Source organism: Hordeum vulgare, chromosome 4H (genome assembly GCF_904849725.1).
Source record: "Hordeum vulgare subsp. vulgare chromosome 4H, MorexV3_pseudomolecules_assembly, whole genome shotgun sequence".
Taxonomy (NCBI): domain Eukaryota; kingdom Viridiplantae; phylum Streptophyta; class Magnoliopsida; order Poales; family Poaceae; genus Hordeum; species Hordeum vulgare.
Window position 1 is genome coordinate 505649219 of NC_058521.1, and position 26061 is coordinate 505675279.

At 43.1% G+C, this 26061-nt stretch overlaps 1 protein-coding gene across 1 annotated transcript; it reads left to right on the forward strand.

Moving 5' to 3' along the window:
• The first annotated feature begins 14689 nt into the window (after positions 1-14689).
• On the forward strand, positions 14690-17944 carry LOC123449169. Its single transcript, XM_045126277.1, has one exon. The coding sequence runs from the start codon at positions 15732-15734 to the stop codon at positions 17673-17675; it is 1944 nt and encodes a 647-aa protein (XP_044982212.1). The 5' UTR covers positions 14690-15731; the 3' UTR covers positions 17676-17944.
• The last annotated feature ends 8117 nt before the right edge of the window (positions 17945-26061 follow it).

Consider the following 26061-nt stretch of genomic DNA (forward strand, 5'->3'; position numbering starts at 1 on the left):
CAAGTCTCTTTACTCGATCTGTAATACAAGATGTCGTGACTTACACTCAGTCACATTGCTTGCAAGGCTTGTGTGTGATGTTTTATTACCAAGTGGGCCCCGAGATACCTCTCCGTCACAGGGAGTGACAAATCCCAGTCTCGATCCATACTAACTCAACGGACACCTTCGGAGATACCTGTACATCACCTTTATAGTCACCCAGTTACGTTGCGACGTTTGATGCACACAAGGTATTCCTCTGGTGCCAGTGAGTTATATGATCTCATGGTCATAGGAACAAATACTTGACACGCAGAAAACAATAGCAATAAAACGACACGATCAATAGGCTACGTTCATAGTTTGGGTCTTGTCCATCACATGATTCTCCTAATGATGTGATCCCGTTATCAAGTGACAACACTTTCCTATGGCCAGGAAACCTTGACCATCTTTGATCAACGAAGTAGTCAACTAGAGGCTCACTAGGGACAGTGTGTTGTCTATGTATAGACACATGTATTTGAGTTTCCAATCAATACAATTCTAGCATGGATAATAAACAATTATTATGAACAAGGAAATATAATAATACTAATTTATTATTGCCTCTAGGGCATATTTCCAACAATCTCCCACTTGCACTAGAGTCAATAATCTAGTTCACATCACCATGTGATTTTAACGAATCCAACACCCATATAGTTCTGGGGTCTGATCATGTCTTGCTCGTGAGAGAGGTTTTAGTCAACGGTTCTGAATCTTTCAGATCCGTGTGTGCTTTACAAATCTTTATGTCATCTTATAGATGCTGCTACTACGTGCTATTCGGAAATACTCCAAATATCTACTCTACTATACGAATCCGTTTTACTACCCATAGTTATTCATATTAGTGTCAAAGCTTGCATCAACGTAACCCTTTACGACGAACTCTTCAACCACCTCCATAATCGAGAAAAAACCTGTAGTCTATTAGTTACTAAGGATAACTTCGACCGTTGTTCAGTGATTCAATCCTGGATCACTCTCTGAACCACTTAACAGACTTGTGGCAAGGCACACATCAGGTGCGGTACACATCATGGCATACTGTAGAGTCTATGGCTAAGGCATAGGGGACGACCTTCGTCCTTTCTCTTTCTTCTGCCGTGGTCGGGCTTTTGAGTCTTACTCATATTCACACCTTACAACACAGCCAAGAACTCCTTCTTTGCTGATCTATTTTGAACTCCTTCAAAAACTTGTCAAGGCACGCATTTAATTTGAAAGTTCTCTTTAGCATTTTTATCTATCTCCATAGATCTTGATACTCAATTTTTAAGTAGCTCTATCCAGGTCTTCCTTTGAAAACCCCTTTCAAACAACCTTTATGCTTTACAGAAATTCTACATTACTTCCGATCAACAATATGTCAACCACATATACTTATCTGAAATTCTATAGTGCTCCCACTCAATTCTTTGGAAATACAAGTTTCTCATAAACCTTGCACAAACCCAAAAGCTTTGATCATCTCATCAAAGCGTATATTCCAACTCCGAGATGCTTGCACCAGTCCATAAAAGGATCGCTGGAGATTACATACTTGTTAGTATCCTCAGGATCGACAAAACCTTCTGGTTGTATCACATACAATCTTTCCTCAAGGAAATTGTCGAGGAAACAATGTTTTGACATCCTATGTGCAATATTTCATAAATAATGCAGCAACTACTAACATAATTCCAACAGACTTTTAGCATCGCTACGAGTGAGAAAGTCTCATCATAGCCAACTCTTTGATCTTGTCGAAAACATCTTTGCGACAAGTCGAGCCTTTTTTAATGGTGACTTTTCACCATCATCGTCTGTCTTCCTTTCAAAGATCCATCTTTACTTAATAGTGCTACGACCATCGAGTAGTTCTCCCAAACTCTACACTTTTTTTTCATACATGGATCCTCTCTCGGATTTCATGGCCTCCAGACATTTGTCAGAATTCGGGCCCACCATCGCTTCTCCATAGCTCGTAGGTTCATTGTTGTTCAACAACATGACTTCCAAGACAGGGTTACCGTACCACTCTGTAGTAGTATGCGACCTTGTCGACCTACGAGGTTTGTAGTAACTTGATCCGAAGCTCAATGATCACCATCATTAGTTTCTACTTCAATTGGTGTAGGCGCCAGAGGAACATCTTCCTGCGCCCTGCTACACACTGGTTGAAGTGACGGTTCACTAACCTCATCAAGTTCCACTATCCTCCCACTCAATTCTTTCGAGAGAAACCTTTCCTCGAGAAAGGACTCGTTTCTTGAAACAAACACTTCGCTTCCGGATCTGAGATAGGAGATGCACCAACCTTTTTGGATATCCTATGAAGATGCATTTATCCTCTTTGGGTTCGAGCTTATCAGACTGAAACTTTTTCACATAAGCATCGCAACCCCAAACTTTTAAGAAACGACAACTTAGGTTTCTCCAAACCATAGTCCATACTGTGTTATCTCAACATACGCGGTGCCCTATTTAAAGTGAATGTGGTTGTCTCTAATGCATAACCCATAGACGATAGTGGTAATTCGATTAGAGACATCATAGTATGCGCTATATCCAATAGGGCGCGGCTATGACGTTCGGACACACCATCACACTATGGTGTTCTAGGTGGCAGGAATTGCGAAACAATTTCCACATTGTCTTAACTGTGTACCAAAACTCGCAACTCATATATTCATCTCTATGATCATATCACAGACAGTTTATCCTCTTGTCACGACGATCTTCACTCTGAAATAGCTTTGAACTTTTCAATATTTCAGACTTGTGATTCATCAAGTAAATACTCATGTATCTACTCAAATCATCAGTGAAGTAAGAACATAACGATATCCACTGCGTGCCTCAGCACTCATTGGACTGCACACATCAAAAATGTATTACTTCCAACAAGTTACTTTCTTGTTCCATCCCAATGAAAACAACGTCTTCAGTCATCTTGCCCATGCGGTATGATTTGCATGCCTCAAGTGATTCAAAATCAAGTGAGTCCAAACGATCCATCTACATGGAGTTTTTTCATGCATTCTACACCAACATGACTCAAGCGGCAGTGCGAGAAGTAAGTGGTACTATCATTATTACTTTGTATCTTCTGTCACCAATATTATGAACATGTGTAGCACTACGATCGAGATTCAATAAACCATTGAGGGTAATTATTCAAGCAAATAGAATAACTAGTATTCTCTTTAAATGAATAATCGTATTGCAATAAACACGATCCAATCATGTTCATGCTCAACGCAAATACCAAATAACAATTATTTAGGTTTTACCACCAATCCCGATGATAGAGGGAGCGTGCGATGTTTGATCACATCAACCTTAGAAACACTTCCAACACGTATCGTCACCTCGCCTTTAGCTAGTTTCCGTTTATACCGTAGCTTTCATCTCGAGTTTCTAATCACTTAGCAACCGAACCGGTATCCAATACCCTCGTGCTACTAGGAGTACCAGTAAAGTACACATCAATATCATGTATATAAAATATACTTTTGTCGACTTTGCCAACCTTCTTATCTACCAAGTATCTAGGGTAGCTCCGCCTCAGTGACCGTTCCCCTCATAACAGAAGCACTTAGTCTCGGGTTTGGGTTCAATCTTGGGTTTCTTCATTGGAGCACCAACTGGTTTGCCGTTTCATGAAGTATCCCTTCTAGTCCTTTCCCTTCTTGAAACTAGTGGTTTTACTAACCATGAACAATTGATGCTCCTTCTTGATTTCTACTTTCGAAGTGTCAAACATTGCGAATCACTCAAGGATCATCTTATCTATCCTTGATATGTTTATAGTTCATCACGAAGCTCTAGCAGCTTGGTGGCAGTAACTTTGGAGAACCATCACTATCCCATCTGGAAGATTAAATCCCACTTGATTCAAGTGATTGTTGCACTAAGATGATCTGAGCACATGCTCAACGATTGAGCTTTTTTCTTTTACTTTGTAGACAAAGAATCTTGTCGGCGATCTCTTACCTCTCAATAAGGGCACGAGCATGAAATCTCAATTTCATCTTTTAGAACATCTCTTATGTTCCGCGATATTTCAAAACATCTTTGGCGCCTTGCTTCTAAGACATTAACTATTACGCACTGAACTATCACGTAGTGATCAAAAACGTGTATGTCACATGTTCACAACATCCATAGACGACGCTCGAGGTGCAGCACACCGAGTGGTGCATTAAGGACATAAGCCTTCTGCGCAGCAATGAGGACAATCCTCAGTTTTACGAACTCAGTCCGCAAAGTTGCTACTATCAACTTTCAACTAATTTTTTCTCTAGGAACATATAAAAATAGTAGAGCTATAGCGCAAGCTACATCATAATTCGCAAAGACCATTAGACTATGTTCATGATAATTAGTTCAATTAATTATATTACTTAAGAACTCCCACTCAAAAAGTACATCTCTCTAGTCATTTGAGTGGTACATGATCCAAATCCACTAACTCAAGTCCGATCATCACGTGAGTTGAGAATAGTTTCAGTGGTAAGCATCTCTATGCTAATCATATCAACTATATGATTCATGCTCGACCTTTTGGTCCCATGTGTTCCGAGGCCATGTCTGCACATGCTAGGCTTGTCAAGCTTAACCCGAGTGTTCCGCGCGTGCAACTGTTTTGCACCCGTTGTATGTGAACATTGAGTCTATCACATCCGATCATCACGTGGTGTCTCGAAACGACGAACTGTAGCAACGACGCACAGTCGTGTGATACGTCTCCATCGTATCTACTTTTCCAAACTCTTTTGCCCTTGTTTTGGTCTCTAATTTGCATGATTTGAGTGGAACTAACCCGGACTGACGGTGTTTTCAGCAGAATTGCCATGGTGTTGTTTTTGCGCAGAAATAAAAGTTCTCGGAATGACCTGGAAATTTACGAGGATTTTTTGTGGAATATATAAAAAATACTGGCGCAAGAATCACCTGGAGGGACGGAGCCAGAAGCTCACAAGCCCACCAGGCCCGCCCCCCCCCCCCCTTGGACGGGCCCGGCACGCTTGTGAGCCCCTCGTGGCTCCAGAGCCTCCAATTCCATCTCTATATATTCTCTTTCGACTGGGAAAAAATCAAGTAGAAGAGTTCATCGCGTTTTACGGTACGGAGCCGCCGCCACCACCTGTTCTTCCTCTGGAGGGCAGATCTGGAGTCCGTTCTGGGCTCCGGAGAGGGGGAATCGACGCCTTCGTCATTCCCAACCATCCTTCATCACCAATTCCATGATGTTCTTCATCGTTCGTGAGTAATCTCATCGTAGGCTTGCTGGACGGTGATGGGTTGGATGAGATCTATCATGTAATCGAGTTAGTTTTGATGGGGTTTGATCCCTAGTATCCACTATGTTCTGAGATTGATGTTGCTACTACTTTGCTATGCTTAATGCTTGTCACTAAGGCCCGAGTGACATGATTTCAGATCTGAACCTATTACGTTTCGATCAATATATGTGTGTTCTTGATCATATCTTGCAAGTTGTAGTCACCTACTATGTGTTATGACCTGGCAACCCCGGAATGACAATAGCCGGAACCACTCCCGGAGATGACCATAGTATGAGGAGTTCACGTATTCACTAAGTGCTAATGCTTTGTTCCGTCTCTCTATTAAAAGGAGACCTTAATATCCCTTAGTTTCCATTAGGACGCCGCTGCCACGGGAGGGATGGACAATAGATGTCATGCAAGTTCTTTTCCATAAGCACGTATGACTATATACGGAATGCATGCCTACATTACATTGACGAACTGGAGCTAGTTACATATCTCCCCATGTTATAACTGTTACATGATGAATGTCATCCGGCATAATTATCCATCACCGATCCAATGCCTACGAGTCTTTTCCTACTGGTCCTTGCTACGTTACTTTACCGCTACTGTTGTCACTACCATTGATGTTACCGCTGCTACTATTACTATCACGCTACTTTGCTACTGAAACTTTGTTGTAGATACAAAGTCTTTCAGGTGTGGTTGAATTGACAACTCAACTGCTAATACTCGAGAATATTCTTTTGCTTCCCCTTGTGTCGAAAAAACAAATTTGGGTTGAATACTCTACCCTCGAAAACTGTTGCGATCCCCTATACTTGTGGGTTATCATCGGGGAGAACACAATTTCGTCTTGAAATTTTAGTGAGAGATCACCTCATAATGCTACCGTCGTTCTAAGCAAAATAAGGTGCATAAAAGTATTAACATCACATGCAATTCATAAGTGACATGATATGGCCATCATCTTTTGCTTCTTGATCTCCATCACCAAAGCACCGGCATGATCTTATTGTCACCGGCACCACACCATGATCTCCATCCACGTGTCGCCATCGAGGTTGTCGTGCTACTTATGCTATTACTACTAAAGCTACGTCCTAGCAATATAGTAAACGCATCTGCAAACACAAACGTTAGTTTAAAGACAACCCTATGGCTCCTGTCGGTTGCCGTAGCATCGACGTGCAAGTTGATATTACATATTAAAACATGATCATCTCATACATCCAATATATCACATCACATCATTTTCCATATCATATCACAAGCATACCGTGCAAAAACAAGTTAGACGTCCTCTAATTTGTTGTTGCATGTTTTAGGTGGCTGCTATGGGTATCTAGTATGATCGCATCTTACTTATGCAAAAACCACAACGGAGATGTGCAAATTGCTATTTAACCTCTCCAAGGACCGCCTCGGTCAAAACCAATTCAACTAAAGTTGAAGAAACCGACACCCGCCAGTCATCTTTATACAACGAGGTTGCATGTCAATCGATGAAACCAGTCTTTCGTAAGCATATGAATAATGTCGGTCCAGGCCGCTTCAATCCAGCAATACCGCCGAATCGAGAAAAGACTAAGAAGGGCAGCAAATTGAACATCACCGTCCACAAAACCATTTGTGTTCTACTCGAGATAACATCTACGCATGAACCTAGCTCATGATGCCACTGTTGGGGAATGTCGCATGGGAAACAAAAAAAAATCCTACACACACGAAGACCTATCATGGTGATGATCATCTAGGAGAGAGAGATTGGATCTACGTAACCTTCTAGATCGCTAAGCGGAAGTGTATATAACGCGGTTGAAGTAGTGGAATGTTTCCGCGATTCGGATCGCAGTAGTCGTACTATCTCACCACGATCCGTCCCACGAACTTCATCACGATGCGTCCCGCGAACTTCATCACGATCCTTACCGATCTAGTGCCGAACGGACGGCACCTCCGCGTTCAGCACACGTACAGCTCGATGACGATCTCCACCTTATTGATCCAGCAAGAGGGGGCGGAGAGGTAGAAGAGTTCTCCAGCCGGTGTTGGTGATGATCTACTCCAGCAAGGCTCCGCCTAAGCTCCGCAGAAATACGATCCAGAGAAAAAACTTTGTGGTATAGGGTCGAGCAGCACGTGGCAAAGTTGTGTCTCAAAAACCCTCAATACCTCTAGTATGTATAGGAGGGAGGGAGGGAGGGGAGGAGGGAGCCTCAAACCCTCAAGGTTTGGCCGAAATTGGAGGTGGAGGAGTCCTACTCCAATCCTACTTGGAGTAGGATTCCACCTTCCCACTTGGAAACTCTTTCCACCTTGTGTTTTTCCTTCTCAAACCTTATGGGCCTTAGTGGGAACTTATTCCAGCCCACTAGGGGATGGTTTATCTCTTTCCATAGCACATGAGACCACTTGGGGCGTGACACCCCTCGTGATGGTCCCGGGCACCCCTCCCGTTACTCCCGGTACACTACCGATGAGCCCGAAACTTTTTCGGTGACCAAAACAAGACTTCCTATATATCATTCTTTACATCCGGACCATTCCAGAGCTCCTCGTGATGTCCTGGATCTTATCTGGGACTCCGAACAACTTTCAGTTACCAACACCTATAACTCAACTATACCGAAATGTCACCGAACCTTAAGTGTGCAGACCCTGCGGGTTCGAGAACTATGTAGACATGACCGGAGACACTCCTCGGTCAATATCCAATAGAGGTACCTGGATGCCCATATTGCATCCTACATATTCTCCGAATATCTTATCGGTTGAACCTAAGTGTCAAGGATTCATATAATCTCGTATGTCATTCCCTTTTTCTTCGGTATGTTACTTGCCCGAGATTTGATCGTCGGTATCCGCGTACCTATTTTAATCTCGTTACCGGCAAGTCTCTTTACTCGTTCCGTAATACAAGATGTCGTGACTTACACTTAGTCACATTTCTTGCAAGGCTTGTGTGTGATGTTGTATTACCGAGTGGGCCCCGAGATACCTCTTTGTCACACGGAGTGACAAATCCCAGTCTTGATCCATACTAACTCAAAGGACACCTTCGGAGATACCTGTAGAGCACCTTTATAGTCACCCAGTTACGTTGCGACGTTTGATGCAGACAAGGTATTCCTCTTGTGCCACTGAGTTATATGATCTCATGGTCATAGTAACAAATACTTGACATGCAGAAAACAATAGCAATAAAACGACACGATCAATATGCTACGCTCATAGTTTGGGTCTTGTCCATCACATGATTCTCCTAATGATGTGATCCCGTTATCAAGTTACAACACTTGCCCAAGGCAAGGAAACCTTGACCATCTTTGATCAATGAACTAGTCAACTAGAGGCTCACTAAGGACAGTGTGTTGTCTATGTATCCACACATGCATTTGAGTTTCCAATCAATACAATTCTAGCATGGATAATAAACGATTATTATGAACAAGGAAATATAATAATACTAATTTATTATTGCCTCTAGGGCATATTTCCAAGAGTTGCAACATTGTAACATACAATTTAATGTCATTCGTTTAACACAAAACTAAAATGTGATGTCTATTGTTGGGCATGGAGTTGAGCCCCCATCGTGTACGCTATTAACTCTTGAAGCAACCAACCAATGCATTTACCCTTCTCTCCTTACAAAAAAATTGTACAAGAATGTCGTGCATTAACACGAACAAATATGTGATGTTCGAGTTATGCATGCAACTGATAGTCTATTGTGTGTGTTATTAACTCTTGAAGCAATAAACCAATACATTTAGCTCTCTATCCTAACCAAAAAGTGGTATGACGTGATAAAAAAATATGAACCACTCAATCATGACATTTGTTGTAAAGTCGTCTCTAACGAAATGCAATTTGCCATATTTTATAAATAGGGAATTATTCCACTGAGACAACCATAAGTGAATAGACCAAGCTCAACCCTCATCCACATCCAGATCCACCCCATAATATAAGTGGGGTTCTCACATGTGTCCACATAATTGTTGAGGAGAGAAGTGGACATCCCACATCCATGTAATTTCACGTTGATGATAGACTCAGGTTAACTGATGTACCAAAACAAATGTTTGACGTTGGACAATTCAGGTAGCCTACTACTAATGTATCATAGTTCTTAATGAGAAATTGGATATAACTTTAAAACATCAATCTCAGTTTTACAACTTTTTGTTGCGTCTAAAAACTAGTTCATCTCAATGCACACATGAGATACAGTCCAATGTTTGATTCCTAGTTATTTCATGTTTATGTCCAATCACACTTTCATACATAGATCTACCATGACCCGTAAGAAGGCAATTAACAAGTTAGAAAATGGACCAAAAGTGAATCTATTCACATATTTAAATAATAGAAAATCAAGAAATGTGATTGGATTGATGATATTGAGACAATCAGATACGGAAGTGAATTATGATGCCATCCTTTCCTAGCAAGAAAAATCAAGATTTCACCTTGTTATATTAGGGACATATGCGTTAACAATTTGAAGCTTGCTTCGTCATGTGTACAATACATGTTATATATGCAACCCTACACGTGGACTCCTTGGTCATTTTCATCAACATTGTTAACTATATTTGTCCCCTCACTTGGACATGTACCACATTAGAGATATAAAATGGCATAGTAAGATGGGGATGATTTGCCATGTCTAGCAAACTTGATAGGTGAACACCTACAATCTTGGTCCATATTAGAGATATTTGCAAACATATACCTAAGTGTGGGAATTTACTATTTATGTTCTTCTCGAAATAGGACTACACTCATATTCAGCTGCCCAACTTCTCCATCACTACAACATATTCATTCATTTCCTTCAATACCTTGGTCATGGATCTGATATTAGACTCAGTGTCTTCAGGCTCACCATGCAATGTTCTGGCAATAGATTGTGCTTCACCTGGAACTTCTGCAATATCCATACAAGTGTCTTCCTTGGTGAACTACCAAATTTGTGTAAATTCTCACTTTAGAAGTTGGAGCATGCCTTTTGACATGCCTTGACAGTTGATGATGTTCAAATCTACCATGATTGGAAGTATCATGTTGAGTTGTAGTTAAATCTACCAATGAACGATGCTCGTTCTCGTGAAGATAATGGTCTTTCGTGTAGTTAAAATCTAGGGATTTCTATTTTCGTGCCCCTCCTTTCCTTAGTTCTACTCAGCTTTGCCCCGCCATCTAACTGTGCTCACTTTCCCCCTCTCCACTTAATCGCGCCTCACATGAGGCCAAACTATGCCTTGCCGTCGGGTCAAAGACTTTGACCGTTACTTCGCCGGTGCTGGCGCGTGGGACCGACATGTAAGGTTGTGTGCATTCACATCGTCGGTGCATACAGCCGTGTGGAACCACATTTGGTTGCATGCGTTACTCATTACATGTCGTCAGTTGGTCCTACACAATCTACGACTGATGCCTCGGACCCACGGGCATGCAAAAGTGAATGAGCGTCGCGTGATTTTTCACATAGGCCACTGCTTGTGTTTTCACACACGGGGAGTCGCACGGCCGTCCCATTAATGGAGGCTTAATGCCACAAACCACCCCTCATGTACCATATATGCAGCGCCCTATCCCATTTCGTTGCTTGCCTTCACAACCTTATCCATCATCGGCGCCACTGCAACACAAATCCTAGACTTCCTCTCCCTCACCCCTTCCACATCTATGGTGTGTCCGTGCAACATCACTCTCTGTGAAGCCAAGCTTCTCGCCATCTGCGACATCTAGGTGTCGCCGGACGCGCGTCTACCGACAGGATGGGTTCTGAGTGCGGGGAGTCTTCTCGTGGCGCATGTCCACATCTTCGGTACTGTCACCTTTGCGTGCGTCGTGTGCAGGTTTCGTGTAGGTCCAATGTCGGAGGAGAGGGCACATTCAGGCTTCGATCCTATTAACCCATCATGGGTCGCGGATCATCAACTAGGACCGCACCGCTTGGATACAATGATTCAACATCCCCAACCATATGTCGCACTAAAACATCATCGGGCGACGTGCGTTTTGGTTTGGCCTTAGCTTCGACGACGTGCTTATCCCGTGTCGCTTGCATGTTGAAGGAGACAACTAGTTTATGATTTGGGAGTAGGGTCACGCTGAATTTCTTGTTTTATTTGAATAAAATATGTATGAATTCGTATGCTAAGACTGGATTGTATTTCCAGTTGTTTGCATGCACTTGGAATACTCATGATTCACGCCCACAAAGAGTGATGTGCATTTGGAATACCCATTATTGTATTGGCATGCATGGCATTTTTTGTGAAGCGAGTGCCATAAATAAGATTATAAATTGTTCCCTTTCAATTTTCAACTAAATTATACCACATGGGATTTCAACCGCCAAATTTCCAATAATTTCGAAGTGAAATTGCCATATTTCATTGACATGTTGAATTTCTGGCGATTTACATCAAGTAATTCAAATAGTGTGCTCTAGTTTGGTCCAATAAATTTTGAATAATCATTTTCACCTTCCACATTATGAATATAAGTAGTATCCATAAAGAAAAATCAATTTCCAAACCATTTTATATGATTATTCATAATGCAACTTTGACAACACATCAAAAGAAATTATAGAAAATGGAAAAAGGCTAAAAAATTGAAATCCTTTCACATGGAGGCCTCTTATGTGCAATGGCTTGTGGGAAAAATGATAAGCTCACATAATCAAAAATAAAAAGTTAATTTTCCATTTTTCTAGTGGCATGCATGACTTTTTTGTATGAAACAAGTGCCATAAATAAGATTGTAAATTGTGCTTTTACAATTTTAAACTAAAGTATACGACATGTATTCCAACTACCAATTTTTCATGAATTTCACAGTGATGTTGCCATATTTCATTGATTTATTGAATTTCTCATGATTTACATTAAGTAATTTAGATTTGAACTGCAAGTGTGCTCTAGTTTGGTTCAATAAATTTTGAAAAATCATTTTCACCTTCCACATTAGGAATGTAGGTAGTATCCACAAAGAAATCAAAATTTCCCAACCATTTTGTATGATTAGTCGCCGATGCAATTTTGACAACACATTAAAAGAAATTATAGAAAATAAAAAAGGCTCAAAAATAGTAATACTTTCACATGGAGGCCTTTTATGTGCAATGGTTTGCGGGGAAAAGGATAAACTGACAATATCAAAAATAAAAAGTTATTTTTCCATTATTAGTGCCATGCACGACTTATTTTGTGAAGCACGTAAATAAGATTGTAAATTGTTCCTTATAATTTTAAACTAAAGTATACCACATGGGATTTCGAGTGCCATTTTTCATGAATTTCATAGTGTTTGCCATATTTCATTGGTTTATTGAATTTCTGGCGACTTACATCACGTAATTCAATTTTGAACCACAAGTGTGCTCTAGTTTGGTCCAATAAATTCTGAAAAATCATTTTCACCGTCCACATTAGGAATGTATGCTATATCCACAACAAAAACTTAATTTCCCTACCATTTTATAGGATTAGTCATCCATGCAATTTTGATAACACATTGAAAGAAATTATAGAAAATAAAAAAGCTCAAAATTGAAATCCTTTCACATGGTGGCCTCTTATGTGCAATGGCTTGTGGCGAAAATGATAAACTGAATATACTAAAAAATTAAAAAAACTTCACAAACTCACCTATCTGATATGAAGAGCAATGACTTTCAACCAAGATGACCATACCCATAGGCATCTTCATGACATAGTACATGATAACATGAACATTTTCTGAATAACATGGGTGTTACCATAGTGATCAATAATTTCACAAAAAGATTGAAGATTTGGTTAATAAGAAGTTATTTTTCCATTTTTCTAGTGTCGTGCATGTCATGTTTTGTGAAGCAAGTGCCATAAATAAGATTATAAATTGTGCCCTTACAATTTTGAACTAAAGTATACCATATGGGATTCCAAATCCCAATTTTCATGAATTTCAGAGTGATATTGACATATTTTATTGATTTATTGAATTTCTGGCGATTTACATCAAATAATTCAAATTTGAACTGCAAGTGTTCTCTAGTTTGGTCTAACATATTCTAAAAAATAATTTTCACCTTCCATATTAGGAACTTATGCAGTATCCACAAATAAAACTCAATTTCAAAACCATTTATATGATTAGTCATCCATGCAATTTTGACAACACATGCAAATAAATTATAGAAAATGAAAAAGGCAAAAAATTGAAATCATTTCACATGGAGGCCTCCTATGTGCAATGGCTTGTGAGAAAAATGATAAACTGACAATAAAACAAACTTGAAAAGAAAATTTCACACACCCACCTATCTCATGTAGAGATCAATCATTTTCATCCATCAATTTTGACAACACATCAAAAGAATTATAGAAAATGAAAAAAGGCTCAAAAAGATTGAAGAAAGCGTGTTACCATTGTGATCAGTAATTCCACAAAAGATTGAATATTTAGTTAATGAAAAATATTTACAGAAATGTCAAGTATACCACATGGGCTTCCGAACCACTTGTAGGAATTTAGGAATTGTACACAAAGAAATGTCAAGTTCCTAACCACTTTATATGAATTGAACATATAAGGTAGCATACATAGAGAAACGGTCCACAACATTGGAAGTATCAACGATAAAAAACTTTAATAGATAAGGTGGCATCCAACACATAAGGTAGCATACACATCTCAAAGTAAAAACATTGCAACATCAACGAGCAACATAGCAAACTTCAATACATAGCGATAAAAAAACTAGATTTTAGTACTTGACAACTCCAATTACACAACTACATATAATAGACGTGGATCATACAAAATTATGTATATGTTGAAGGCGTATTATCACAAGCTTAAGGGTAGAAACCCACTAGGATTGGAGCCGAGTGGAGCACTCAAATGGGATTCGATCTCAACAATCGATCTCAGATTGAATTCGTGTGGAACATATGCATAGAGTTTTAATGGGCCTCAAGTGTTGATCCCACCTCGAGATGTTTATATAAGTGGAGCGGGGAAACCCTGGAGAGGGTTTGAGAGTTCCATGCCCACATTCTGCAATTGGATCTACCTGTCCACAACGCGTTGCACCTTTGACGCTTGGAAAAATCACTCATGAGAATCATGAGGAGCTATTCGAGGGTTTCAAGAGGAAGATATAGTAGACATACTCCGTCAACTCTCCTTACTGACATGATTGCAAATCTAGGAAAAAAATCCGGACTTGTGATCTCTATCCATACCATGTACTTGCTTTGTGAGGAGAATTTCTTTTTTATTTTGTGCTATCAAGTATACATGTGCCTCGGCATAAGACATTGTGCTTTGGACGACCACACGATATTGAGGCCTCCTCGGTTGCACGTGCTAGCAGGCACCCCATAGCATGTTGAACTGAGCGTCAGGAAGGACCAGGACACTCAATAGTATAAAGTTAAAACATTTATTTTGACACAAGGGGAGTATTATTCTATCAAATGGACAGGGCAAAAAGATTGTCAACTTAGGTCTCTGAACAGAGATTATCCCAAGCGGGCAAAGAAGATGCTGCTTTGATGGTCGCCCAGGAATGTCTCTCCAGAACGAGAGACTACGAAGAGACCGCGAGAAGATATCGTGCCGCTCCTGTCAAATCTGACAACCCATAGTGGGGAGAATAACTTGCTAGTAGTACTAGATCGCAATCAATCATGGAATCAAAGGCAGCAACCCCATCCATCACTGCATACGCTGGGCCTAGCTTACCACTCTCGCGTTCCTTAATCAGGACGCTGTCGTTGCCCAGTTTGACCGGGTCATACACAAGCTTTACCCAGCGATTAGATCAGAGCTTGTTGTTGGACAACACGGACGGCCGACTACTTGGACTTGATGCCTAAGTTATGTTAGGACCTTTGGTTAGTTAGCGGGAAAAGAGTGCCCCGAAAAAGAAAGGGAAGGTTCGGCAGAGAAAACATGAGGAACTCTCGCACCATTTGGCACGAAATCTCGCAAGCAAGTTCGACGCAGGAAACCGCTGCAGAAACGTAGCCAGGGGGCGGCTGTCCACACTAGAGCGACACCGGGCCTGCCTCTCCGGTCTTCCCCCGTCAGGTCGTCTCGCCTCGTCCTGGTCTGCCCCATTAAACCCAGGCCCCTCCTCTCCTCCCCTCGTCGTCGGCTCGTGCGTTGCTTTCAAACAGACGGAAAGGAACGGAAGAAGGATAGCCAAAACCGCAGCTTTGGAATCCACCCCGGTCCAGTCATCCACCATCACCCGCCTCGTTCTGATCGGCAAGCTCGTCGGTGGCGGTATTATTCTGCGCTCGGTCTCGCCCAATTTAAGGCTTCAAGCTCCAATCCGGGGGGATTCGTCCTGTGCAATTCTGCTAAGGTTCTGCTATTGCTGAGTTTTGAGCTTGATTTTCTTGGGATATGGGGGAGGGTGTGAAGGCGCTGCTGGCGAAGCCGATCAAGCTCGCGGACCAGGTGGCCAAGCAGTCGGGCTCCGGGCAGTGCCTCCGGCCCGAGTGCAAGGACCTGCGGGCGCGCGCGGAGAAGCTCGCGGAGGTGCTGCGGCAGGCGGCGCGGGCCGAGCTGTACGAGCGCCCCGCCGAGCGCATCGTGGCCGGCACCCTGCAGGCGCTGGGCAAGGCCGGAGGCATGTCGGCCAGGTGCTTCGAGAGCCACTCCCGCCTCCGCCGCTTCCTCACCTTCAACCCCGTCTCCGGGTTCCCGCGCACCCTCGCGCTGCTCGACACCGCCATCGAGGACGTCGCCTGGCTCATCCGCATCTCCTCCCCGCGCGCCGACGCCGACGCCAACGGCGCCGACGACGACGCCGACCTGCGCGGCCTCCCAAACATCGCGCAGAACGAGCCCATACTCTTCCTCATCTGGGACCACATCGCGCGCCTCCACACCGGCAGCCTCGCCGTGCGGGCCGACTCCGCCTCCACCCTCGCCTCCCTCGCGCGGGACAGCCCCCACTTCTCCAAGCTCATCGTGGAGGAGGACGGCATCGCGCCCCTCGTCAAGCTGCTCAAAGAAGGGACCGATGACGGCCAGGAGGCGGCCGCCACGGCGCTCGGGTTCCTTGGGCGCGACGAGGGGAGCGTGGAGAAGCTTCTCCATGCCGGGGTCTGCTCCGTCTACTCCGCCGCGTTGAAGGAGCCGCCGATGCGCGTGCAGGCCGCGGCCGCCGAGGCCATCGCGTCGCTCGCGCACCAGAGCCCGAGATGCCAGGACTTGTTCGCGCAGAACAACGCCGTCCGGCACCTCGTCGGTCACCTCGCCGCTGGTACCATCCAAGAGCACAGCAGGTACTCTGTCGGAGGAAGCAGCACCCGGCACGCTGCGCCTCCTCCGCCGGAGCACATGAGGTCGCTTCACTCTGTCGTGCTCGCGAGCACGCCCAGCATGCTCCCAGGAGTATCCGGTTACTCCTCCAATGAACCGCCGAACTCGTCGGAAGGCTCGAATGGACGCAACAACCAGACGCAATCCGCGGCAGCCGGCAGGACGACGACGAGCCGGGTCACGGCTCCACCGCCCAGTAGGCCCCAGCTGAGCTCAAACGGCTCGAGCGGCCGTGGACCGCGCGAGACCGAGGACCCGGCCACCAAGGCGCACATGAAGGCCATGGCGGCGAAGGCTCTGTGGAAGCTTGCCCGCGGCCATCCGGGAGTTTGCAAGAGCATAACAGAGTCCCGCGCGCTGCTCTGCTTCGCCAGGCTCCTAGAGAAGGGCGACGACGGCGCAGGCACGCACCTGCAGTACTACTCCGCCATGGCGATCATGGAGATCACCCGCGTCGCCGAGCACAACCTCGCGCTGCGGCAGTCCGCATTCAAGCCCAGCTCACCGCCAGCCAAGGCCGTCGCCGAGCAGCTGCTCTCCATTGTGCGCAAGGGGGAGTACGACGACCTGCTGCTGCTCCCGTGCATCACCTCGCTGGGCTGCCTGTCGCGAACGTTCACCGCGAGCGAGACCCGCGTGATCGGCCCGCTGGTGCGGCTGCTCGACGACCGCGAGCCGCCGGTCGCCAAGGAGGCCATCGTGGCGCTCACCAAGTTCGCGTGCACGGAGAACCACCTGCACGTGAACCACTGCAGGGCCATCGTCGACGACGGCGGGGCACGGCACCTCGTCCAGCTCGTGTACCTCGGAGACGAGCTGCAGATCGAGGCGCTCATACTGCTCTGCTACATCGCGCTGCATGTCCCGGAGAGCGAGGAGGTGGCGCAGGCCGGGGTGCTCGCCGTGCTCCTCTGGGCGTCGAAGCAGGGGCAGCTGGTGCAGGACTTGCGCGTCGAGCGACTGCTGTCGGACGCCAAGGGCCGGTTGGATCTCTTCCAGTCCAGGGGATCGATCATCTAGGTGACACTCTGATGATTCTTCCTGCACTGAAGTACTCCGTATTTGTGTAGATTTATGTCGATCATTCTTTGCTGATTCCGGATTCCAGATTCAGTTGTTTGCTTTGGTAGAGTGTACATAACACGCTTCTGTTTGCCTTGAAGGACATGTAAATGCAGTGTAGGCTTGTTCTTGTGGCATTTGTGCTGATCATTTTATATGAACAAAACTGCAAATTGGAGAAGGGAATGCCTGTTCAAAAGCAATAATATCAGGCGATATTTTGTTTATTCACAGTTTACTGGCACAAGCTTTCAACCATGAATCAAAATAGACTTGACTTTTGTGAGATGGCTAGTTTGGCTAATGAGTATTTCCAAGGTGATTTTCTCGGCGGACCCATCACTTTGACCTTCTGGCTTCTTGATCTTTAGGAAGCTAGGCTGTCCGAGACAGATAATGAATGACTTTGTGCTCTCTTTAGTGACAAGGAAATAGCGGATCCTTTATTTCAGATTGGTCCGTTAAAAGGCTCCGAGCCCGGAAGGTTTTCTTGCTAGATTTCTTCAGCAACAATGCTACACATACATAAGTTTACATAGGTTTTACAAAGAGGTGAATTTTGATTGGAGATTAAGGAAAATGAGGGCTCACCCCCCTTAAAAATCAGGATGGGAGTGATTAGTTAGAAAGAAAAAATCCTAGTCAACGTGTAACCTTATGTAACTCTTTGTATCTATAGTCTGGTAATATTCCAACGTTAGACCAACCAAACGTAGTTGATTTGAAGAACCAAACGTAGTTGATCTTCTTCAAATCTGATGCTAGGGATTAGTCTCGCTTTTGTAAATAATGAAATAAAATAAATCACCCCGTAACTTCTGCGCATTCCCCAGATTCCAATCGGGACGCAGATTTTCCTCCACCCTGAGCTCACCTCGCGGACCTCGCCAGATCCCCTTTCCCCTGGCTCCGTCACCTGCACCTCCTTCTCTCCTCTTCGTCATCGTCGAGCAGAAAGAGAGCTCACCGGCCGGCTCCGCTCCCCGATCCTCCTTCTCTCCTCGTCGCTCACATATGAGGCCACGACGCCCTCCACTACCATGCGGAAAGCACACCTGGCCCGGGAGGCTGACCAACGGTGACAAGTGCCGGTGACAGGTACGCCAGGCACCGAGGAAACTGCATAGCGGCTGCGGGTGATTGCCATTGCAGGTTGCATCGTGCAGCCGTTCTTCTCCGTGGTGACGGTGCGGTAACTCACGCGACTAATGGTAGGAAACTATGCCTTGCATCTAGTTTCTTGTCAATTTTACTGTAAGCAATCAATACTCTTATTTGGAACGATTCGGTCACCCTCCGATTGTGTTTTCTTGTGGAACAATGTTACTTGACTAATTAGTTGCATCAGGACCCTCACTTTATTGATAATCTTGTTTTAGCACACATTTGCAGCCAACAAGTGACGCAGTTTCTTGATCTCGCATGCCTACTCGCCGCCCCTCGGCTATGCCAGATCATGCTTCCAGTTAACACTAATTCTGTTGTGAACATACTCTCTTCATGTTTCTTATCCATGGTGATTTTAAATTGTAATGTAAATGCTACTTCGTGGGAGAGTATGCTTCCATAGATAAACAAAACTCAGTGAAATTTGTATGTAGGTGACACCAAACATGCATCCCCATGTTGCCACGGTCTTATTTCGTTTCTATGTTCGATGTTCTATACCTTAAAAGAGAAGCCGGATTCATATACTATACATATTTCATGCCTCCTGCGAGCTTCTGAATCCAGTTCAAGCGCTTCTTTTGTTTATGCAAATTGCTTCCATCTTTTTTTCCGATGTTGAGTACTCAGTCATACCTATTTGCATTGTGTGTGTCCTAAAGTTGCAGCATGGTTCCATCCAATCTTATATTTGTTTAGCTTCATAAATTTGCTTCAACCACTACCAATCATGCTTCATTCTTTCTCTTTTTTTATTCCAACGGATGTGCTTCCGTTGCTTCGTATGTATGCTTCTGTTGTATAGATGTGTTGTTGCTTGCAGTGATATCTTCCTTTACCTGACATGTTTCTATGGTTCAAGTGTTTAACTTCCTGGTAATTAAATTGTGCTTCTACCATTACCAATGTGTGCTTGTTTTATTTCTTGCACATTGCCCCCTTGTGTTCTCATCTGTTTCAAATATTTTGCACAATATTTCATTATTTCTCGCATATGTTTTTATGGTTTCCAATTCCGACGGCAACCGCTGTGAGTATCTACTTCTGTTAATTCTCATCACTGATATCCACTACATGATTGTTGTTCACATATTCACTGCATGCAACTATGCTTTTTGGTTTATTTACACTTGTATATATGTTATGGTGAGGTTTTGCATCGACCACTGCCATTGTATGTTTCTTATTATACATACATATCCTCTGGACCCATGAGTGTTTCGACCACTTCGAGCCATAGTTTATTGTAGATTTATTGTACTAACATTTTTGTTATCAAAATACATTCCATTGCAAATGTGCACTTTCTTGTTTCTGAATATTGTCTACTTATCGATACTTTTACGCACCCGACTTCAGGCATGCTTCTTGTTTCTACACAATGCCAATGAGGCTATGTTGACGTAGAGCGTGGTGAACGGGACCTCACACTGCTATTCGCCAACGACTACTGTGTTGGCCACAGGGAGCTTATGGTGTGTATAGTGTTTTTTTATTGATGAGCCCATTTAGTGCGACGACCACTAGATGGAAACCGAAATAGTGTCATTGTAATATCGTTCCATTTTTTTATCAAATTAGATAGTTGTAAATTTTGTTCATACCAGTGGTTTTGTTTTAATTCTATGTGCTCTGTTTGCTTCCACACTGACCTTTTGCTATTACTATGTTCCATCACACTACAAAATGGTGCTTCCTTACAACTATAAATAGTTTGTTCCCATTACATACACTACAAAATGATGTTTCCGTGCACTCGAAGAATGCTTCTATGGTATACAATCATGTTGCCATCTATAAAGAAACACATCTTAAAAATATCGTAATTAATTGCCCAATATGATTGTGACAAATAATTGTACTTTTCCAAATTATTTCCTAAAAAATGGGATTTGAGATCATAACCAAAATTATGCTTCAATGCATCAAGAAGAATGCTTCCATTGCAAAAAAATCATGGTACGATCAGTAAAAAAATACATCTAAAAAATATCATAATTAACTGCCGGATTTATTTCCGAGAAATAATTGTCCTTACAAAATTATTAAGCAGTTTTAGGAAGCAAATCAAATTTATTTATTTGGAGAAGCAAAAATCTTGTTTAGAAAGCATTGGTACTCACGAATGGAAACAAATAATATAGCTTAGTTAACCATCCCTAGATTTGGGGAGAAATTGTTGGGGAAAATAGGAAAAAATTTGATCATAATTAATACCAAATCCTACATGCAAACTGACTCACGAAGGGAGTTCTGCTGGAGAATCGGACGATGTGCATGCTTCCAATCTGATGGCCACAGATTAGTGTGATGGATAGGAAATATAAGTAGTCTGATGCCTAGCGGCTCCGTTTATGTAATGTCATCTACAAAGTTATCCCTAAGTGCCTTGTTAATCGGCTGCGGCTGTTATTGGATGGTATAATATTTGTGAAGCTGAGTGTTTTTGGTTGGGAAACGTTGCATGGGAAACAAAAAAATTCCTACGCACACAAAGACCTATCATGGTGATGTTCATCTATGAGAGGGAGATCGGATCCACATACCCTTGTAGATCGCTAAGAGGGAAGCGTTAAGAAACGCGGTTGATGTAGTGGTACAGCTTCGTGATTCAAATCACCGTCGTCACACGATCCGCTCCGATCTAGCGCCGAACGAACGACACCTCCGCGTTCAGCACACGTATAGCTCGATGACGATCTCGGCCTTCTTGATCTAGCAAGAGAGACGGAGAAGTAGTTGAGTTCTCCGGCAGCGTGACTGTGCTCCGGTGGTGGTGATGATCTACTCCTGCAGGGCTCCGCCGAAGCTCCGCAGAAATCCGATCTAGAGGCAAAACTTTGTGGAATAGGCTTGAGTTGCACGTGGCAAAGTTGTGTCTCAAACAGCCCTAAACCTCAAGTATATATAGGAGGAGCCAAGTGGTGGGGAAAGCCCTTAGGGCGCCGGCCAAGGAGGCCTCCTTGGGTCAACCGACTTGGGGAAGGGAGGAGTCCTTCTCCAATCCTACTAGGATTAGGACTCCTTCCTTATTTTCCCATCTCTTTTGGATTTTCCACTTTTTCCTCATGGGCTTTCCTTGAATGACTTTGTCAGCCCATTATACCTTATTGTACATCCAATAAACCCACGTGGACCCCTTGGGGCGTGGTGGGCCCATCCAGTGGGCCCCGAAACCCATTCGTCACTCCCGGTACACTGCCGGCAATGCCCGAAAACCGTCCGGAATCCAAACACCAACTTCCTATCTATCAATTTTCGTTTTCGGACCAGTCCGGCAACCCTCGTGACGTCCGTGTTCTCATCCGGGACTCCGAACAACCTTAGGTCACCAACACATGTAACTCAACTATACCAAAACATCATCGAACCTTAAGTGTGCAGACCTTGCGGGTTCGAGAACTATGCAGACATGACCCGAGACACTCCTTGGTCAATATTCAATAGCGGGACCTGGATGCCCATATTGGATCCTACATATTCTACGAAGATATTATCGGTTGAACCTCTGTGCCAAGGATTCGTATAATCCCGTATATCATTCCCTTTATCCTTCGGTATGTTACTTGCCCGAGATTTGATCGTTGGTATCCCTATACCTATTTTAATCTCGTTACCGGCAAGTCTCTTTACTCGTTCCGTAATACAAGATCCCGTGACTTACACTTGAGTCAAGTGGGCCCCGAGATACTTCTCCATCACACGGAGTGACAAATCCCAGTCTTGATCCATGCTAACTCAACGGACACCTTCAGAGATACCTGTAGAGCACCTTTATAGTCACCCAGTTATGTTGTGACGTTTGATGCACACAAGGTATTCCTCCGGTATCAGTGAGTTACATGATCTCATGGTCATAGGAATGAATACTTGACACGCAGAAAACAATAGCAATACAATGACACGATCACATGCTACGCTCATATTTTGGGTCTTGTCCATCACATGATTCTCCTAATGATGTGATCCCGTTATCAAGTGACAACACTTGTCTATGGTGAGGAAACCTTGACCATCTTTGATCAACGAGCTAGTCAACTAGAGGCTTACTAGGGACAGTGTTTTGTCTATCTATCCACACATGTATTTGTGTTTCCAATAATACAATTATAGAATGGATAATAAATGATTAGCATGAACAAAGAAATATAATAATAACTAATTTATTATTGCCTCTAGGTCATATTTCCAACAGTCTTCCACTTGCACTAGAGTCGATAATCTAGTTCACATCACCATGTGATTTTAACGAATCCAACACCCATACAGTTCTAGGTTTTGATCACGTCTTGCTCGTGAGAGAGGTTTTAGTCAACGGTTCTGAATCTTTTAGATCTGTGTGTGCTTTACAAATCTTTATGTCATCTTACAGATGCTGCTACTACGTGCTATTTGAAAATACTCCAAATATCCACTCTACTATACGAATCCGTTTTACTACTCAGAGTTATTCGGATTAGTGTCAAAGCTTGCATCGACGTAATCCTTTATGACGAACTCCTTAACCACCTCCATAATCAAGAAATATTCCTTAGTCCATTAGCTACTAAGGATAACTTTGACCGCTGTTTAGTGATTCAATCCTGGATCACCTTTTGTACCCCTTGACAGATTCATGGCAAGGCACACATCAAGTGCGGTACACAGCTTGGCATACTTTGGAGCCTACGGCTAAGGCATAGGGGACGACCTTCGTCCTTTCTCTTTCTTCTGCCGTGCTCGGGCTTTGAGTCTTACTCAAATTCACACCTTACAACACAGTCAAGAACTCCTTCTTTGCTGATCTATTTTGAACTTCTTCAAAAACTTGTCAAGGCATGCATTTCATTGAAAGTTCTATTCAGAGTTTTGATCTATCTCTATAGATCTTGATGCTCAATGTTCAAGTAGCTCTTATCCAGGTCTTCCTTTGGAAAACTCCTTTCAAACAACCCTTTATGCTTCACAGAAATTCTACATTACTTCCGATCAACAATATCTCAACCACATATACTTATCAGAAATTCTATAGTGCTCCCATTCACTTCTTTGGAAATACAAGTTTCTCATAAACCTTGTACAAACCCAAAAGCTTTGATCATCTCATCAAAGCGTATATTCCAACTCCGAGATGCTTGCACCAGTCCATAAAAGGATCGCTAGAGCTTGCATACTTGTTATCATCCTTAGGATTGACAAAACCTTCTAGTTTGTATCACATACAACCTTTCCTCAAGGAAACCGTCGAGGAAACAATGTTTTGACATCCTATGTGCAATATTTCACAAACAATGCAACAATTGCTAACGTAATTCCAACCGATTTTTAGCATCGCTACGAGTGAGAAAGTCTCATCATAGTCAACTCTTTGAAGTTGTCGGAAACATCTTTGTGATAAGTCGAGCTTTTCTTAATGGTGACTTTTCACCATCATCGTCTGTCTTCCCTTTAATGATCCATCTTTACTTAACAGTCCTATGACCATCAACTAGTTCTTCCAAAGTCTACACTTTGTTTTCATACATGGATCCTCTCTCGAATTTCATCGCCTCCAGCCATTTGTCGGAATTCGGACACACCATCGCTTCTCCATAGCTCGTAGGTTCATTGTTGTTCAACAACATGACCTCCAAGACAAGGTTACTGTACCACTCTGTAGTAGTACGCGACCCTGTCGACCTACGAGGTTTGTAGTAACTTGATCCGAAGCTCAATGATCACCATCATTAGTTTCCACTTCAATTGGTGTAGGCGCCATAGGAACAACTTCCTGCGCCCTGCTACACACTGGTTGAAGTGACAGTTCACTAACCTCATCAAGTTCCACCACCCTCCCACTCAATTCTTTCAAGAGAAACCTTTCCTCGAGAAAGGACTCGTTTCTAGAAACAAACACTTCGCTTCCGGATCTGAGATAGGAGATGTACCCAACTATTTTGGATATCCTATGAAGATGCATTTATCCGCTTTGGGTTCGAGCTTATCGGACTGAAACTTTTTCACATAAGCATCGCAGCCCCAAACTTTTAAGAAACGACAGCTTAGGTTTCTCCAAACCATAGTCTATACCGTGTCATTTCAACGGAAATACGTGGTGCCCTATTTAAAGTGAATGCGGTTGTCTCTAATGCATTACCCATAAACGATAGCGGTAATTCGATAAGAGACATCATAGTATGCACCATATCAAATAGGGCGCGGCTATGACGTTCGGACACACCATCACACTATGGTGTCCTAGGTGGCATGAACTACGAAATAATTTCCACATTGTCTTAACTATGTACCAAAACTCGCAACTCAGATATTCAGCTCTATGATCATATCGTAGACAGTTTATCCTCTTGTCATGATGATCTTCACTCTAAAATAGCTTTGAACTTTTCAATATTTCAGACTTGTAATTTATCAAGTAAATACTCCTGTATCTACTCAAATCATCAGTGAAGTAAGAACATAACGATATCCACTGCGTGCCTCAGCACTCATTGGACTGCACACATCAAAATGTATTGCATCCAACAAGTTACTTTCTTGTTCCATGTGGTATGATTTTGCATGTCTCAAGTGATTCAAAATCAAGTGAGTCCAAACGATCCATCTGCATGGAGTTTCTTTATGCGTTTATACCAACAGGTATGGTTTGCATGTCTCAAACGTTTCAAAAATGAGTGAGTACAAAGATCCATCAGTATGGAGCTTCTTCATGCATTTTACACCAACATGACTCAAGCGACAGTGCCACAAGTAAGTGGTACTATCATTATTAGTTTGTATCTTTTGGCACCAATATTATGAACATGTGTAACACTACGATCGAGATTCAATAAACCATTGAAGGTAATTATTCAAGAAAATAGAATAACCATTATTCTCTTCAAATGAATAATCGTATTGCAATAAACAAGATCCAATCATGTTCATGCTCAATGCAAACACCAAATAACAATTATTTAGGTCTAACACCAATCCCGATGGTAGAGGGAGCGTGCGATGTTTTGATCACATCAACCTTGGAAACACTTCCAACACATATCGTCACCTCGCCTTTAGCTAGTCTCCTTTTATTCCGTAGCTTTTTATTTCGAGTTACTAATCACTTAGCAACCGAACTAGTACCTAATACCCTCGTGCTACTAGGACTACTAGTAAAGTACACATCAATATCATGTATATCAAATATACTTCTGTTGACTTC

Coding starts and splice junctions, on each gene's coding strand:
- LOC123449169 (XM_045126277.1), top strand. CDS start 15,732: ATGGGGGAGGGTGTGAAGGCGCTGCTGGCGAAGCCGATCAAGCTCGCG.